We start from the raw sequence: 17,294 nt of genomic DNA on the forward strand, positions 1-17,294 counted from the left end.
AACACACAAACAGAACTGCAGCTATGTGACAAAAAGAATTTGTGAGTTTATCTCTAACTCTCGGCTGATTTTCATTCTGGCCAACCAATGATGCCTCAGAAGCCTTCTCTGACTTCTTTAAGCAGTCGGTCCGACTCGATACCTTAAATTTTACGTAATTTACATGTTGTTGCACATAGGATCATACTAAATAATGAACATTTACCATTAAAGTCAATGAACAAAACAAGTGTTTAATGGACTTTAGATGTTAACTCATAGGACGGCTTTTTGCATACACATGTACTATCACTATTGACCAATCCCATTGGCCGATCTCTATTTTCCTTGACCCTATAATAACCGCTAATTAACTGTTACTATTTCTGTGCTCTAGTTTACTGTATTTTGGATTTTTGTTTAATTTTAGACTTCCATATTTCTGGAATATCTTTTTCCACGTTTGCCTTCATTCATTTGAATTTGAATTGAATTTGAATTGAATTTCACACCATTAATATAACTTCTAGTATAAAGTACACTGAAGCCTACACTTTTAGAAAAATGGTTCTTCATTGGTTCATTGGATAGTTAAGGGTTTTTAGCTCCTTAAATGGGGTCTACTCAGAATACCCTGTTTTAGAGCTCTTTATAAAAGCTTTAAGGGGCAAACCAAAGAAACTATACTTGGAACATTGTAAATTCTAGTGTATACTGAAGGTTACAGACTCAGAAACATAGGCTTCTTCACGGGTTCTTTGGATAGTTTTTTGTTGTAGGTTTATACAAAAAGCTTTAAGGATGTAAACAAATAAATGTTTATGGGTTCTAGATATAACCTTTTTCAAGGGCTTATTCTGTTGATTTCTACCCTCTTTGAATCAAGGGTGCAACCTGAAGGGTTCTCTGTTTTGACTGTCGGAGAAATTCTATGTCACTTTGACTAAATATTTCAAGTAGTTAAGGGTCCTTATCTTCTTAAATGGGTTTTACTTAGAACCCTTTTTGATACAAAAACTTTCTGTTGTAGGGTTTCACATAAAAACTTGGTTTCCCCAAAGAAGCAAGCTAAAGAATTTTTATGGGTTCTAGATGTAACCTTAATTTTTTTTTTTTTTTTTTTAAAGTAGTGCTATAGTTGTGCTATTGGTTCTAGATAGAACATCTTTTTTCCATTGCCATCATCTATTTGTTGAAATTATTTTACACCATTTATGTAGAAAAAATAAAGAGTTCATTGGATAAATAAGGGTTCTTAGCCTCTTAAAGATTTACTGCTTTTGTAGGGTGTACATAAAACCTATAAGGATGCCCCCAAACAGACAAACTTGATGGGTTCTAGATATAACCCTTTTTAAGAGATTGCATTGTTGGTTCTAGAAGGAACAACTTTTTTTTTTCAGCTTTACTATTATCCATTACATTATACATTATACTAAAGGCTACACTCTTCATGTCTTTTTTTTTTTTTCTGTAGATAAGGATTCGTAGTTTGTTCTTCTTCTGGGGTTTATGCTATTCTGAGGTTCTACATAAAACCTGTAAAGGCTCTCCAAAAGACAAACCAGAAAACATTTATTTGTATGCTTAGAAAAACAAAGTTTAAATCTGGTGCCATAAAGGGATCTCTGTTTTGACTGTCTGGGGAAGCTCTCAAAAGTTCCACATCAAACACTACAGTAAGCTTTCTCTTTTCAAGTACTTAAGCGTTCTTAGATTCAGAAAAAGAGTCAGTTCAGAACCTGCTGTAGAACTCTACATAAAACCTTTGGCAAAAGTGGCAAACTAAAGAAACTTTAAGGGATAAAATATAACGTTGCTGTCTGCTTCTTTTATCTTAGGCTTTTGGAGAGCCCTTAAAAGTTCTAGCGAAGCCCTAAAATAAGGTTTCTATCTCCCAAAAGATGTCAAGTAGAACCACTTTAGAGAAAGACAGAAGCATTAGCCATTGAAAAAAATAATTACCTGTTCCCTAAACTGATCTAGATTGTGGTAGCCACTTATTTTAGTGTTGGTAGGGCTTTCGATTTTGGATTTTCTTTTTTCTTTTTTTTTCTTTTTTTCCAAGAGGAGCTGCTGGAGGAACATTCAAAAAGCAACTTCAGAAACAATGGCGAGAGCTTTTGATAAATGTCAGTAATTACCCTGCAGTCATTTGAACAAATTTTGTTGTGGTGGTTTAATGCTTTAGGAACATAAAAATACGCACAGCCACTCATGCATGTTTATCAACACTCCATCCGAGTGCTTGATTATTTTTGAAGGGTCTGAGTGAGGTTTATGCAGTTCAACCCAGTCCTGTCAGTCAGCGTGACGTTCCGCTGTGTTCACTTATCCTGAGGATTTTCATTTCACCATGTACTCTTCGTATTAATAAGACAAGTCTACACTGATCAGTCATCATTTCCATATATATATATATATATATATATATATATATATATATATATATATATATATATATATATATATGAGAAGCTTGTTGAATTGCTTCCTTCAAGTTTGATGACATTTCTGCCATATAGAACCTGACCACTGAGTAGAACCACTGAGTAGAACCAAGCATTTGAAATCGGATTCAGACCCGAGGCCATCAGAATTCATCTAGCTTAGTGTGTTTTCATTATGCAGAGGCGGGAATTAATCAAACGTTCTTCTTGGGTGTCGAAACACAAGATTTATGCATGTGGACTGGAGGCGTTGACTGTTACCATGGCAACAAACTCCTTACTATGGCTGGCTTCAACGGTCCAACTTTGACACAACTAGGTGTAGGTTGTGAGATGCATTAAAACACAATGCTCACCTAGAACTGCACAGACAGTACTGCAAGTAAGGAATAAAACACATAGGGCTATGCTGTTCTAGAAAAATAATCCACCCCAACGTGTTCCTTAAAGAAGTGTTAACCACCAGGGTTTAATGTCGAGTTATGTCCAGTTATCACTTCGGTTATAACGGCTATAAACAACTGTTCCTGATTCAGCAGTTAAGGTGTCTTTTTTTTTTTTTGTAACTGTACCTTTGACATTGCTGTTGTCCATCATGATCTTCTGATAGCACTCGAACTGCGCGGTCATGATCTTCTGTCTGGTGGATCCAACATCGCTGTATACATTATGAGGGACCTCCTGTTGGGTGTCGTTTACCTCCGGACTTGCTATTACAGCGACCTACGGACATACAACGCGCAAAAAAACACAAGGACAGTTTTAATTTCAGCTTGAATACATTACGTCACGTTGGGTTGTGGTACGTTATGAATTAAACAGCGCAATCCAGTCAACCTTGTCAAGCATCAACTACATTTACTATGAAAGAAAAGAAACAGAAATGTCAGAATAAGCATGTGAAACAAGCAGTCATCATTATTCAGCGTTCACTCATCTTTAATAAGCACTTTGGTGATTACAGGGCTGGGTGCGAGGCAGGAATGCACCCTTCACATCAAGAGGCAATTTAGCGTTGATAGTCCACCTATCGGAATGTTTTTGGGAGACAAGAGGAAACCAGAGAACCCAGAGGAACCCGATGTGGAGAACACAGACAGACAGTAAACTGAGCTCAGGATCCGGGGACTATGGAGCTGTGAGGCAGCAATACTACATGCTGCAACAATGTCCGAGTGATTGTGTTCCTTGCTCTGATATATGAGACCCATGGTTTATAATCAAAATGATAAGCTGTTAGCCCTGGAGTACACCCTGCATTCTTAGCCAGTGAATATTGTAGCCTTAGTTTTATAAGGTTCTATCTGTGTAAAAACAGTGACATTCCAGCTAGCAAGACTCTAAAATACTGAAATATACACTGCATCCGGAAAGCATTCACAGCACTTCACTTTTTCCACTTTTTGTTATGTTACAGCCTTTTCACAAAATGGATTAAATTCATTATTTTCCTCAAAATTCTATAAACAATACCCCATAATGATAACATGAAAGAAGTTTGTTTGAAATCTTTGCAAATTTATTAAAAATAAAAAACAAAAAAGCACATTTACATAAGTATTCACAGCTGTTGCTCAACACTTTGTTGAAGAACCTTTGGCACCAATTACAGCCTCAAGTCTTTTTGAGTATGATGCTACAAGCTTGGCACACCTATTTTTGGGCAGTTTCTCCCATTCTTCTTTGCAGGACCTCTCAAGCTCGATCAGGTTGGATGGGGAGCGTCGGTGCACAGCCATTTTCAGATCTCTCCAGAGATGTCCAATCAGGTTCAATTCTGGGCTCTGGCTGGGCCAGTCAAGGACATTCAAAGTTGTCCTGTAGCCACTTCTTTGTTATCTTGGCTGTGTGCTTAGGGTCGTTGTCCTGTTGGAAGATGAACCTTCTCTCCAGTCTGAGATCCAGAGCACTCTGGAGCAGGTTTTCATCAAGGATGTCTCTGTACATTGCTGCGTTCATCTTTCCCTTGATCCTGACTAGTCTCCCAGTTCCTGCCACTGAAAAACATCTCCACAGCATGATGCTGCCACCACCATGCTTCACTGTAGGGATGGTATTGGCCAGGTGATGGCTGGTGCCTGGTTTCCTCCAGACATGACGCTTGCCATTCAGGCCAAAGAGCTAAATCTTTCGTTTCTCATGGTCTGAGAGTCCTTCGGGTGCCTTTTGGCAAACTCCAGGCAGGCTGTCATGTGCCTTTTACTGATGAGTGGCTTGCGTCTGGCCATTCTACCATACAGGCCTGATTGGTGGAGTGCTGCAGAGATGGTTGTTCTTCTGGAAGGTTCTCCTCTCTCCACAGAAACACGCTGGAGATCTGTCAGAGTGACCCTCAGGTTTTTGGTCACCTCCATGACTAAGGCCCTTCTCCCCAGATCGCACAGTTTGGCCGGGCGATCAGCTCTAGGAAGAGTCCTGCTGGTTCCAAACTTCTTCCATTTACGGATGATGGAGGCCACTGTGCTAATTGGGACCTTTAAATGTTTCTGTACCCTTCCCCAGATCTGTGCCTCGATACAATCCTGTCTCAGAAGTCTCCAGACAATTCCTTGGACTTCATGGCTTGGTTTGTGCTCTGACATGCATTGTTAACTATGGGACCTTATATAGACAGGTGTGTGGCTTTCCAAATCATGTCCAATCAACTGAATTTACCACAGCTGGACTCAATCGAGTTGTAGAAACATCTCAAGGATGATCAGTGGAAACAGGATGCACCTGAGCTCAATTTTGAGTGTCATGGCAAAAGCTGTGAATACTTATGTAAATGTGCTTTTTTTGTTTTTTGTTTTCAATAAATTTGCAAAGATTTCAAACAAAGTTTTTTCACGTTGTCATTATGGGGTATTGTTTGTAGAATTTTGAGGAAAATAATGAATTTAATCCATTTTGGAATAAGGCTGTAACATAACAAAATGTGGAAAAGGCGAAGCGCTGTGAATACTTTCCGGATGCACTGTATACTCTCAACAAGGCCTACACTTTTAGGCTACTTCAAATGTACTTTTTTGAGATTCTGAGAGACTTAGAAAGTGAATTTCTGAAAACTGGCCATTTACCTTAGGGGCCAAGAACTTTATTATTCAGTTAAATTAAGTACTGTTTTGGTTCTATCTGGTTCTAACAAAACATACATCTCAATGAATGACTAAAAAATGGAATGACTCAGCAAAGAACATTTATTAAGACCACATTATAATCAAATATACCTGAAGTTAGTTTTAATTTATTTCCAAATATCTAAAATTCAGGCTATTTCACTTTCCAAATCTGAAGCTGTTTCTAAACTAGATATTTACTATTGAAAATTTGTTTTAAACTAAAACAAAAAAGTTTATCTGTGAGTTTGGAAATAGAACTTTGGGAACTTTTAATTTTTTTCCAAATATTAAAAAAAAAAAAAAAAAAAAAAAAAAAGTTATGTTGTAGGGTTTCACATAAAAACTTGGTTTCCCCAAAGAAGCAAGCTAAAGAATCTTCATGGGTTCTAGATGTAACGTTTTTTTTTTTGTTTGTTTGTTTTTAAAGTAGTGCTATAGTTGTTCTATTGGTACTAGATAGAACATATTTTTTCCATTGCCATCATCCATTTGTTGAAATTATGTTACACCATTCATGTAGAAAAAAAAAAGGAGTTCATCATGGGTTCATTGCATAAATAAGGGTTCTTAAAGAGTTAAAGCTGTTGTATGGTGTACATAAATTCTATAAGGATTCCCCCAAACAGACAAACTAAAGAACCTTGATGGGTTCTAGACATCACCTTTTTTAAGAGATTGCATTATTGAACTAATACTGAAGCCATGCTATGAGATTTGAATTATTTTTAATAGCTTTATGTACACGGCATATACAAATATAAATACATGTATAAATTATGTAGCTAGTTGTGGGAAACATTTACATATAAATCCAGGCAGAGCAAAGAGTTGGATATTATGGTAATGCGCAGTGTATGTAAAGCTTGTGAGATTCAACACCACAGGGTTCTTTTCTAGCCATGACCATTAGAACATGAATAAATTCATTAGCATCATTCCTGAGAACTTTCCAACCAACATACAGTGCATCATCCACCACAACTTGCAAAAAAAAAAACAAACCCAAAAGATATTCGCTTGTTTCTGTGGTTATTTCAATGGATCAGGTTATACCAGTTCTGGTGAGTTAAAGCACCACAGCCTTTTAGGTTCACATAGGGCTTGTTAATTACCTGACAATTAAAAATAAAGAATTAGAAACAAATAAAAGCGAGAGAGAAAAAAAAAAACTTAGAAAGGAGAAAGTGCTATGAGAAATTCAAACAGGAAACAGAGAACCTTACACTTATACTTGGGAGAAATGCTGAGGAGCATCTTACCTCTGGTTTGATCCCGAGCAGAAACAAAAGAACCATCCACCTCCAGTACATCTTCTCTTCCAGCATCTCCAATCTGCTGTTAATCTGAAAGGAAGAGGCATCCTATTAACTGCTTGTGCAATCAATAGCTAAGCATGCTTAGCATCTCAAACCTGAGCTGGAACTTCGATTTCTGTCGAAATGTAATCCACCCACCCTCAGTTTATCAGTACACCACATCAGCAACCTTCTTTCTGTTTTTAAATAACAGACAGACTTCAACTCAGATTTGCAACATGCAAGAGTACTGAGGTATGAAGATCCCAAACACGGCTGGTCTTTAGACACGATGCTCTGGGTGTAAACTCCAGAAAGGTAGCATCATGTTCATTTTTCAACATGGGAACGTGTCTTCATGAAGGCCAAATATGGAAAGAAAACTTCTGACCCCGTGGTCCTTCACTGGTTTAACATAACCCCACTGGTTTAACGTAACTGCCCTGGCTTAACATAACCGCTTCAAAGAAATATCAAAAGACTCAAAGTAACCTTTGAAATCATGGAAGATGAACATCTGTGCTGTCTCTCAACTCTGTGGGGAAGTTGTACCATGAGTTCTCTCACCAAGAGGTCGTGATTTGGAAGAACAGGAACTGATTGTGCAAAATATTTTGACATCCTGCTAATGAGAAACAGTCATGATATGTCAGCTGAAATTCTACATAGCCAAACTGTTTCTGCGGTGCTCGGATGTTCTTAACTGCTTATGAATGTGTACGTGACTTAACTGCCTCTAAATTTCCAAACATCAAATTATTTATGTTTTTACGTTCATGGTGCACTCGCTGAACTAGCTGTATTTCATTGTAGAAGAAGATGTCCCATAACTGTCACATTTTCATCCTTCACGTTGTGAAGTATTCACGTGGCAAAAACCACCACGTGCTCATGCTCATGCCTGTTTCAGTCCTGCCTCTGCCTCTGGTCCTGTCATTGGTTTGTTACCTGATTGTGTTCACCTGTTTTGTATTATCACCTGATTTTGTTCATCTATTTACACCCTGTTGTTTCTGAGTATGTTTGCAAAGTCTTATATATGTTTTATGCTCGTAAATCCGACAGTTTGTTTCCCAAATTATGACTCTTATCTGTTCTTCAGATTATGAATATGGATTATCCCTGTTTATTGATGTACTGATCATACTGCTACGGACTACGATTATGACTCTTGGCATGGGCGTAACCACGCATTCTTTGGGGGGTCGTGTACCCCCCAATGTTGAGGAAATACCAATCTGTTCCCCCAATATACAGTCCAAAATATTTTCTATATTTCCCCATTTAATGAACCCTGCCAACGGATCTGTCTTTTCTTCATCTATTCTATTTATTTATGTCTATTCCTTTTTAAAATATTTCCGTTTGTTAAGGAAAATAGGTGTGTGCCCCCCCTCCAATTGTACGCTCGGTTGCGCCCATACTCAACGCAAGTTCGTTGATATATTTTAGAAGCTCAGTCTGTAAGAAATGGAGACAGCAGCCAAGCGTAGAAAAGTGCAGCAGAACATACAAGCTTTTTTTCAGACAGTCGGTAATTAGATACCTAAATAGTAGGTAACCTTAGCTTAGTAAAGAAGGCATCATACCGTGGCTTGGTTTGTTCTTAAGAATGTCAATTAACTTTTGATATTTGCACACCCACGAAGTAGGCTAGGCTAACATCAGTTCCAGTTTTTGACCATTAACGTTACATTCACTTGCATATCCTCCCACCGAGTTCGTTGAACCCCCCTCAATGTCCATACCATGGTTACGCCCTTCATTCTTGGATTGTCTACAACTACACACACATACACACCGACCATTAAATCCCTGTTAACGAATGTTTGTTTTTCTTGATTTAACAGGCCAGAATACAACACAATGATGTTTTATCTGGTTAAACCACACTTCAAAACACTGATCTGAAATCAGTTTATCATATTCTGAGGCACATGTGGAGCGAGTATGTAAGCATAAATTCGACCGGAAGTATCAGATGATCAAAAAAGCATGTCGTAGTCATGTCAAGTAACTAGTAAACAAGTTTTATGTTACATTTTTAAGACAAACTTATTTCCTGTCTTTCAGTGTTATACAATTGGCTCTTGGCTGGTTCAGCACTTATCTCACTAACAGGCACCATTTTGTAACCATCAGCAAAAACAAACCTGTCAGTGCAATTCTAGCTGAAGGTGTTCCCCAGGGATCAATCCACAGCCCTATTCTTGTCATTTTGTTATCATGTTACCCATGGGTTATATTTTGTAGAAATGCAATCTTAGTTTTCATGGTTATGCAGATGACACTCAAATATCTGCTAGCACAGAATCTAAAACATGCCTATCTACCTATCTGTCTCTAAAACATGTATTAATGACAATGGATAGTCGACAAGTTCCTAAAACGCATCTTATGAAAGTGTTTTAATTATATCTAACATTTTAATTATCTTCTTCAAGGCCTTAGTTTCTAAAGTTTTACATCTATGGTCAAAGTAAATAAGGAGGAATATCGGTCCCCTGTTTTACAAAATGGCTGCCCCAGTGCAACTGCTGTAAAAGCGCTGCTCTTAAATGGAATATCATTGAGAAAGACATTGAAATGTGATTTTATTATTAATTTTTTTTTTTTTTGCAAAGCAGTAGTGTCAGCTTATGTGATGTGAAACTTTCCATGCCCTCGAGCCTCTACATTCTCGTACGTACGAGTCCTTTGACACATGGCTTCTAGTTGTCTCAAGGTTTAAATTAGCCACTACGGCAGGCAGGTTGTTTAATGTCTTATCACTCTGGAACATACTAGCCCTATTTATTTATTTGTAAATGATCGTTTATGCTGATGTGTGTTGGATGCTGTATAGATTAAATGTATTGAAGTTGTCTTCTTCTTCTCTTATTATTATTATTATTATAGTGGTGCAAGGCAAACATGCTAACCACTAAGCCACTGTGCCATGGAGAGACAGTCTTATTCTTTCCAAAAGATGTTTTCTTCACATTATCTCAAATCTTTCATTTCCACTAGAAGACGGCTATTTTGTTTTGAGCGCCACATTTTGCTGTAAACACTGAATTGCATGCACAGCCTCTACTTTTTCTATACTGCCTTTCTGGATGATTCTGTGAACATCTCCTGACAAAAAAAAAAAAAATGCTGTGAGCTTCCTTGCTAATGTTTTTTTTTCATTTATTTATTTATTTTATTTCAATGAGCAGTAACTAGAAATAAAAAGAAGGCTAAAAAAGGCCAGGGATGAAAAAGAGCATAATTATGCAGCATTACGCAGTGGGTTTCTGATATTAAATATTAGAAGTCAGCCATGATCCAATGAGCCTTGCTTTGTACATAAACAACAGTCTGTTTGTGTAGACTCGTAGCTCAGCTTATACCTACTCATACATTCCTCAGAGGCTCTTCGAAGTCGGAGCGTTCATTAATAATTCACAGAGTTTGAACAGTTCTCATTAAGGAGTAAGGCATAGTCTGTGCTTGTGTCAACATCAGAGTCATTTTCATTAACTTGTGCTTGTTATAGGTCATGGTGGCTCAATTGTTAAGGTTCTGTAAGAGTCATCGTCCCAGAGGCTGCCAAAAAAACACTTAAGCAAAACTTTTAAACCTGACTAACTGCTCAGCTGTATGCTTGGATTTGATTCCATCTGAACTAAATTGCTTTAAATAGTTGAATCTGCCGAACGAACGATCGTAACGGGCTGTGAATATATCGCTGTTTCACAGGGAGTGTCGAAAATGAATCAATTTGCTTACAAATGCAGCCTATGAGAACACAAGTCTTGTTTGGAAAATGATCAATAGTTTGTTGTGTTACAACTGCCAGTCTTTAGTTCAATTAATGACCTCCCTTTTGGTTGAATTACTTCAGCCATGCTGAGTTCAAAACAGTAATAAGTCAAGAAATTAAAAACAGATTACGGAGGACCTAGGGCTCGCCTGCTCCTTTGGGTAATTCCCATCCATCTCATTCCTCCCTCCTCTGAATGGAAATACAATAGGCTTCCCATCCATCATGGTCCACTGCAGACTAAACCTGCTTTTTATAATGGAAATGGAGATGAGCTGCTTGTCTCAGATTTATGCAGTATGAAAAATAGATGAACACATGCTGGCCCGGGTGAGGCTTCACAGCTCTTATAGTCCAAAAACAAAAAAAACAAAAACACCAAGTTGGCCAGTTTCTCGCAGTCATTTGAATATATCAATTTATGTTCAGGAGTCGATGTAGCTGTTCAACACGTATAAGTGTTGGGTCATCATTGTGGTCTAACTTTACTTGTAACTTTACACTTCCCTAGAGACTTACTGGCAACCTGCATAAACATTACACACAATAATTCAAATGTATAACTCAAACAAAAGGTAAAAAAAACAAACAAAAAAAAAACAATCTATTCTATTTTAAGTAAATAAAATCAAAATTTCATAGGAAGACATTTTTAAATACTAGTACTTTCTCTCAAAAATATATCTGCCAAGATTATTGCCAGTGTTATTGCGTGGCTAGTGGTTCAATCTTGTGAAGAATATTGGCCTCATGAATTGAAGTACAAGAATATTTCAGCCCCAAATCTGGTTGCCTCTACAAGGAGGTTCATAAATCGTTCAGCATATTGATGAGCCAAACATACTTATTAGTTAAAGAAACGCAAAAATCAGTATTTTGAAGTCTCCAGATTTGAATCCCTGTATGTTTGAGCTCAAAACATCACTACATGCCTATTGTATTGTTCTTCATGTACATTGCTGTGAAAAAGTATTGGCCCCATCCTGATTTCTTCTGTTTTTGTGTATATCTCATATTACATTGTTTCAGAAATTAAAACAAACTCTAAGATAAAACAAAGGCAACTTGAGTAAACACAAAATGCAGTTTTTAATTGAGAATGTTATTTAGTTGAAGTTTTTAAATTATGATGTTATTTATTGAAGCAGATCATTTATCCAATAACAACTTGGCCTGTGTGAAAATAGTTAATAATTCTCAAAATCTGTGAAACTGCATTCATAATGGGGTTCAGGTGGACTAGATGCAACCAGACCTGATTACTGCAAACCCGGTTCAATCAAATCAACACCTAAATAGAACTTTTTCAACACCTTCCCAAAAGTGGGAACTTTCCAAAATTCCTCCAAGAGCACTGCAACGACTTGAACCAATTGAGATGCTCGAAAAACCTCCAGTGTGGCTGAACTAAAGCAGTTCCACAAAGAAGAGTGGGCCAAAATTCCACCACAGCACTGTGAACTCGTTGTTGAATTTCTCAATGTTTTTTATTTTTTTTTATTTTGCATGTAGGCTATGTTTAAACTTAATGCACTTCACATCAATGCTTTAACAAGAGCAAGATCCCACCACCTGCTGCACTACACACATCGGCCAACGTGATCTAGTTGTTGGTAAAACTCTTTTTCCTAAATGGATTGATTAGTGAACACAGATGATAGACAATCTTTTCAGGAACAGAACCAAGTGTACCAACACATTAGTCCAGCGCAAAGCTCCTGCTAGTACAACTAGCTCCTGCTCACCTCAACTGTTATAGACGTTGTGAGAAAATAAAGATGTCAGCCAGAATAGGTGAAACAGTTGCCAATGATTTGCTAACAATTAGGTTTCCAGCTAACCAAAGAATGGAAATGGCTTTGTTTTCCAGCTGGAAAGTGAACCTCTGCCCAAGCCTCGAGTCTCTCACAGAGTGGAACAGGTTCTCTACCGGGACTGCACTGTATCTCTATCTCTCTATCCCTGACCAGTTTCCTATTCCATGCTGATGAAAAAGCATACCCAAGCATAAAAGTGTGAATACTTACTATATGCAAGGCTCAGTGGTTAATGCCACTGTTCAGAAGGTCAAGAGTTTAGACTTCAGCAGCACCAAGCTACCATTATTGTTTTATTGCGAAAGGCCCTTAACCTTCTTTTCTCCAGGGCTGCTGTACCCTTGGCTGGCCGCAGCTTCCTCAAAAGTGTGTGACAATAAAGGCTTTCTGTCCATACAGTATCTGAATAACAAATGATGATGTCTCTCGCTTGTGTTTAGACCTTCTATAGATTTTTCCCAGAGCCTGTGTTCTGTAAGGAATTTGAATGGATTTAAATTCCCTTAGAACAATATGCAAACAAGTAAGCTAGTGAGGTACAGAAAGTCAGGATGGCTTGAAATATCACCAGAGACTTTTTGATGGCTTGATTTTTGTTGGTAGACATGGACTTGCTGTCCAGTGCCAACTTGATTCGAACACAACATAACAAGGGTGTGATTTCATTATATAGTCTACTGGGAAAGTGAAAAGGAAAGAGACATAAGACTTGCACACCTGTCCTGCAGCCAAAAGTGGTTCTACCAAGTATTGACCCTTAGCCAGTCTTCAAAATACTAGAACTTTACTTGTACTCAACATTAATTAAGGAAAAATTTCAAAACTACTGCATATATGTCCATCCATCTTCCACCACTTGCTCCTTTTCAGGGTCACGGGGGAACCTGGAGCCTATCCCAGGGAGCATGGCGCACAAGGCAGGGCACACCCTGGACAGGGTGCCAGTCCATCGCAGGGCACAATCACATACACACTCACACACCCAATCATACACTACTTTAGACACGCCAATCAGCCTACCATGCATGTCTTTGGACTGGGGGAGGAACCCGGAGTACCCGGAGGAAACCCCCGCAGCACGGGGAGAACATGCAAACTCCGCACACACATGCCCCGGTGGGACTCGCACCCCGGACCCCGGTGGTGTGACGCAAACGTGCTAATCACTAAGCCACCGTGTGCCCTACCGCATATACGTATATAGCAGAAAATGTCAAAATGTTACCATGTGAAGAGTTTTCCCATGCTGCCACACATAGTACCCTAGAATATGTTTTGAGACACAGAGTTTGAATCAACAGCTCTCCTTGAAAATGAATGGCTTTTGGATGCTAAGTTTTGACACATCATGAAATCAAATAACAGACTGATATCGTTTCCAAAATGGACACTACAATGAGTAATACTACTGGTATTATACTCCAACTGGTGTCATCCTTCGCAAAGCATGTCATATATTTTCATACCTTGACTTGGGCTGTTTAAGTCTGAAATACATTATATGGCCAAAAGTAAGCGGACACCTGGTCATCAAATCCATGCTGTATGTGGTTCTTTCCCAAACTGTTACCACAAATAGGCCACAAATCTGTTCCAGAATGACAATGCCCCTGTGTGCAAAGTGAGCTGATTTGCAAAGGTTGAAGTGGAAGAACTCAAGTGACCTGCACAGAAACCTGACCTCAACTCCAACTGAACACCAACTGCACGTCCTCACCCAACATCAGTGCCTGAACTCACTAATGCTCTTGTGGCTGAATGATCACAAATCCCCACAGCCACGTACTAAAATCTAGTGGACAGCCTTCCCAGAAGGGTGGAGCTTATTATAACTGCAATAGGGGACTAAGACTGGAATGGGATCCTCAACAAACACATATAAGTGTTATGGTCAGGTGTCCACAATCTTTTGGCCATATAATGTAGAATATATAGTGTGCCCAAGCTCCAGAGCACCAGAGCTCCAGAAGAATTTTAATATTATATAATGATTATATAATGTTATAGATTAAGTACATACCATGTCAACTGCTTCCAGTCAGTTTTTGATTCAACTTATTTTTTTTTAAACGTATAAAAAGATTTAATGATATCCATAACGTCTCTGAAAAGTATATTTTGACATCATTTGTCACAAATCAATACTATTAAATTGCCAAGTCCTACAAATGACTTAAATAAATCATACAACAATAGCATATACAGCATATACTGTAAAAAAAGGACTTGTATACACTTTAGTTTGTCGTGTTAAAAAATAATAATAATAATAATAATAATTATATATATATATATATATCCTGTCATGTCTAGAGGATGTTTACACTCCATCCTTCCTGCTTTTTCCCCCTCATTCCCAAACCATAATGTGGTCCAGTTCCTGTGTGATTAGCCTCATTTCTCCCGGGTCAGTGATATGAGCACGAGACCGTTCTGATAGCATGTTTATCCTGACGTTATTTGCTCTGTGAATTCATATTTCACGTTCATGTTTTTTTTTTTTTTTTCATGAAACTGCTGCCACTGTTGAGTCAAGATAAGAGCTGTGTGCTAAGAACAAACACAGCTGGCTGTGGAAATATTTATTTTGGTTATCTTGTTGGTGATGAGTGAAGGCTGTTGATGCCCCACCACACTTCAAACAGAGTTCCTAAACTTGATGAAACGTGATGAAATATGCAAAATACAGGATGGTGACAGTGAGCTTGGCATTTCCTGAACACTAAAATGTATGGTACTGTAGGCACTGAATGCTTGAGGTGTGCTTTATAGAACACCCCAGTCATGCTGTATTATATACGGCACTAAATTCATGTCCATAAATACATCGCTGTACATAATCAGAATTAATCATATATTTTATTGGGCGTTTTTATTTATAGGAGAGCTACAGTGTAGTAATTTTACAGCCGCCATATACGTTTTCATTATACCACAGCGGTGTCAAATTATCCAGTGCGAAGGTGTGGATTTAATTTCTCGGCTGTAATTCCATTATTTATTATATTAATACAAACTCCAATTCCGAAAAAGTTGGGACTGTATGAAAAATGCACAAAAAAAAACAAAACAAAAAGAGTCATTTGAAAATTCTATTCACCCTGTACTATAATGAAAACACATTATTGACACGTTTGATGTTTTACTTTGTGAATTTAATTTATTTTTGAAAATATACACTCATTTCAAATTTGAAGACTGAAACACACTCCAAAAAAGTTTTGTACAGTTGATTGTTTACCCCTGTGTAACACCACCTTTTCTTTTAATAACACTTATTAAGTGTTTGGACGCTGAGTGAAGGCACCAGTTGGTTAAGTTTAGCAAGCGGAATTTTCCCCCGTTCATCCATTATGCATTTCTTCAGCTGCGCAACTGTACGAGTCCTTCGTTACCTTATTTTGTGCTTCATAATGCGCCACAAATTCTCAACTGTCCATCTCAGATGAGACTGAGCCTCTGGACGATGTTGATGTGCGGCTTCTGCTTTGCATAGTAAAGCCTTAACTTGCATCCGTGGATGCAGTGGCGAATGGTACTGACTTACAAATGTTTACCATGACGGTTTTTAAGACAGTGACGTCTGAGGGATCGGAGATCACACGCATTCAGAAGCGGTTTTCGGCCTTGCCGAAATTGTGCACTGTTGAAGGTGAAATGCCCGTAATCCTACAGATTTGTCTTTGGGGAATGTTGTTCTCATAGTATTGGATTATTCACTGACGCATCTGTTGGTAGATCGGCGAGCCTCGACCCATCCTTGCTCTTGAAGGACTAGGCTTTTTTTGGAGGCTCCTTATATACTATGATTAGACAATTGCCTCACCTGTTTCACATCACCTTCTCATTTCAACTCCTCACATCGCTATTAGTCCTAAATTGCCCTGTCCCAAAATTTTTGGAAAGTGTTGCATGCATCAATTTCAAAATAAACCTTTATCTTATCAAAAAGTACGCAGTTGATTAGATAAAACATCAAATACCTCGTCTTTATACATTTTTGGTTTAAATACAAGTCATAATACATTTACAAATCGCTCCTCTTTGTTTTTAATGAGCATTTTCTATAGTGTCCCAACTTTTTTAGAATTGCAGTTGTAACACGTTATGGTTTCTATAGTAACAACTCATACAGAGAGAGATGTATAACGAACTCTCGACATAATCTACACCTAAAAATGACAAATAAAAATATGCTGCTATTTAATAAAGTCGGCTGTATAATCCTTGATATAGTGAAGTTTTCTATAAGGAGATGTTTTATTTAACTTTTATGAAAGAAGTCTCCAGTTTTCCATCACGGGAAAGTTTCCAATTTCACTGGAAAAAAAAAAGCGAGTGATGTTTATAGCTGAAATAAGGAAAGTAAATAATAAATGGTTAAAAAGCACAGCATGCTGTTTATTAATAAAAATAATAATAAAAAAAAACATTGTAATGTTTGGAAAAGTCCTGTGTTTTAAGAGGAATAAAACACAATGCTTTGAGCTTGGCTGCATCACACCACTCTGTGTCACGTAACGCGAGTGCAGACGGATGCAAACGCAGTCAAAAGCTTTATTAAGACGCAGACAAATCCGCAACGAAAGGCAGAATCCAAAATCAAGCATGGGTCAGGCAATCAGCAGAACTAAGGCTTGGTAGCGTTCAGGCGGCAAAACACTGAAACACAATACTTCGCAACGTACAAAGATACACGAGGCGTTTAAAAATACAAATTAATCAAAAGGGGAAACAGGAACAGCTGTGGACAATGATGACACATGAAGGATACAACCAATGACAGGACAGGGGAGGAGACAGGACGGGAATGAAAACAAAACACACATGTTAACGTAAACAAAACATATCCTGGCGTTCCGTGC

General features: G+C 38.0%; 1 protein-coding gene across 1 annotated transcript in view; it reads right to left on the reverse strand.

Moving 5' to 3' along the window:
• calcrla (calcitonin receptor-like a) overlaps positions 1-17,294 on the reverse strand; it is a 55,469-nt gene that overhangs the window by 15,828 nt on the left and 22,347 nt on the right. Inside the window, exons 2-3 of the mRNA XM_053626252.1 lie at positions 6,790-6,873; positions 3,002-3,152 (exon numbers count right to left, since the gene is read on the reverse strand). Coding sequence (XP_053482227.1) covers positions 3,002-3,152; positions 6,790-6,855 — 217 coding nt within the window. The 5' untranslated portion in view covers positions 6,856-6,873. The remainder of the gene's footprint in view (positions 1-3,001; positions 3,153-6,789; positions 6,874-17,294) is intronic.

The sequence above is a fragment of the Ictalurus furcatus genome, chromosome 6 (genome assembly GCF_023375685.1).
Source record: "Ictalurus furcatus strain D&B chromosome 6, Billie_1.0, whole genome shotgun sequence".
Classification (NCBI taxonomy): Eukaryota; Metazoa; Chordata; class Actinopteri; order Siluriformes; family Ictaluridae; genus Ictalurus; species Ictalurus furcatus.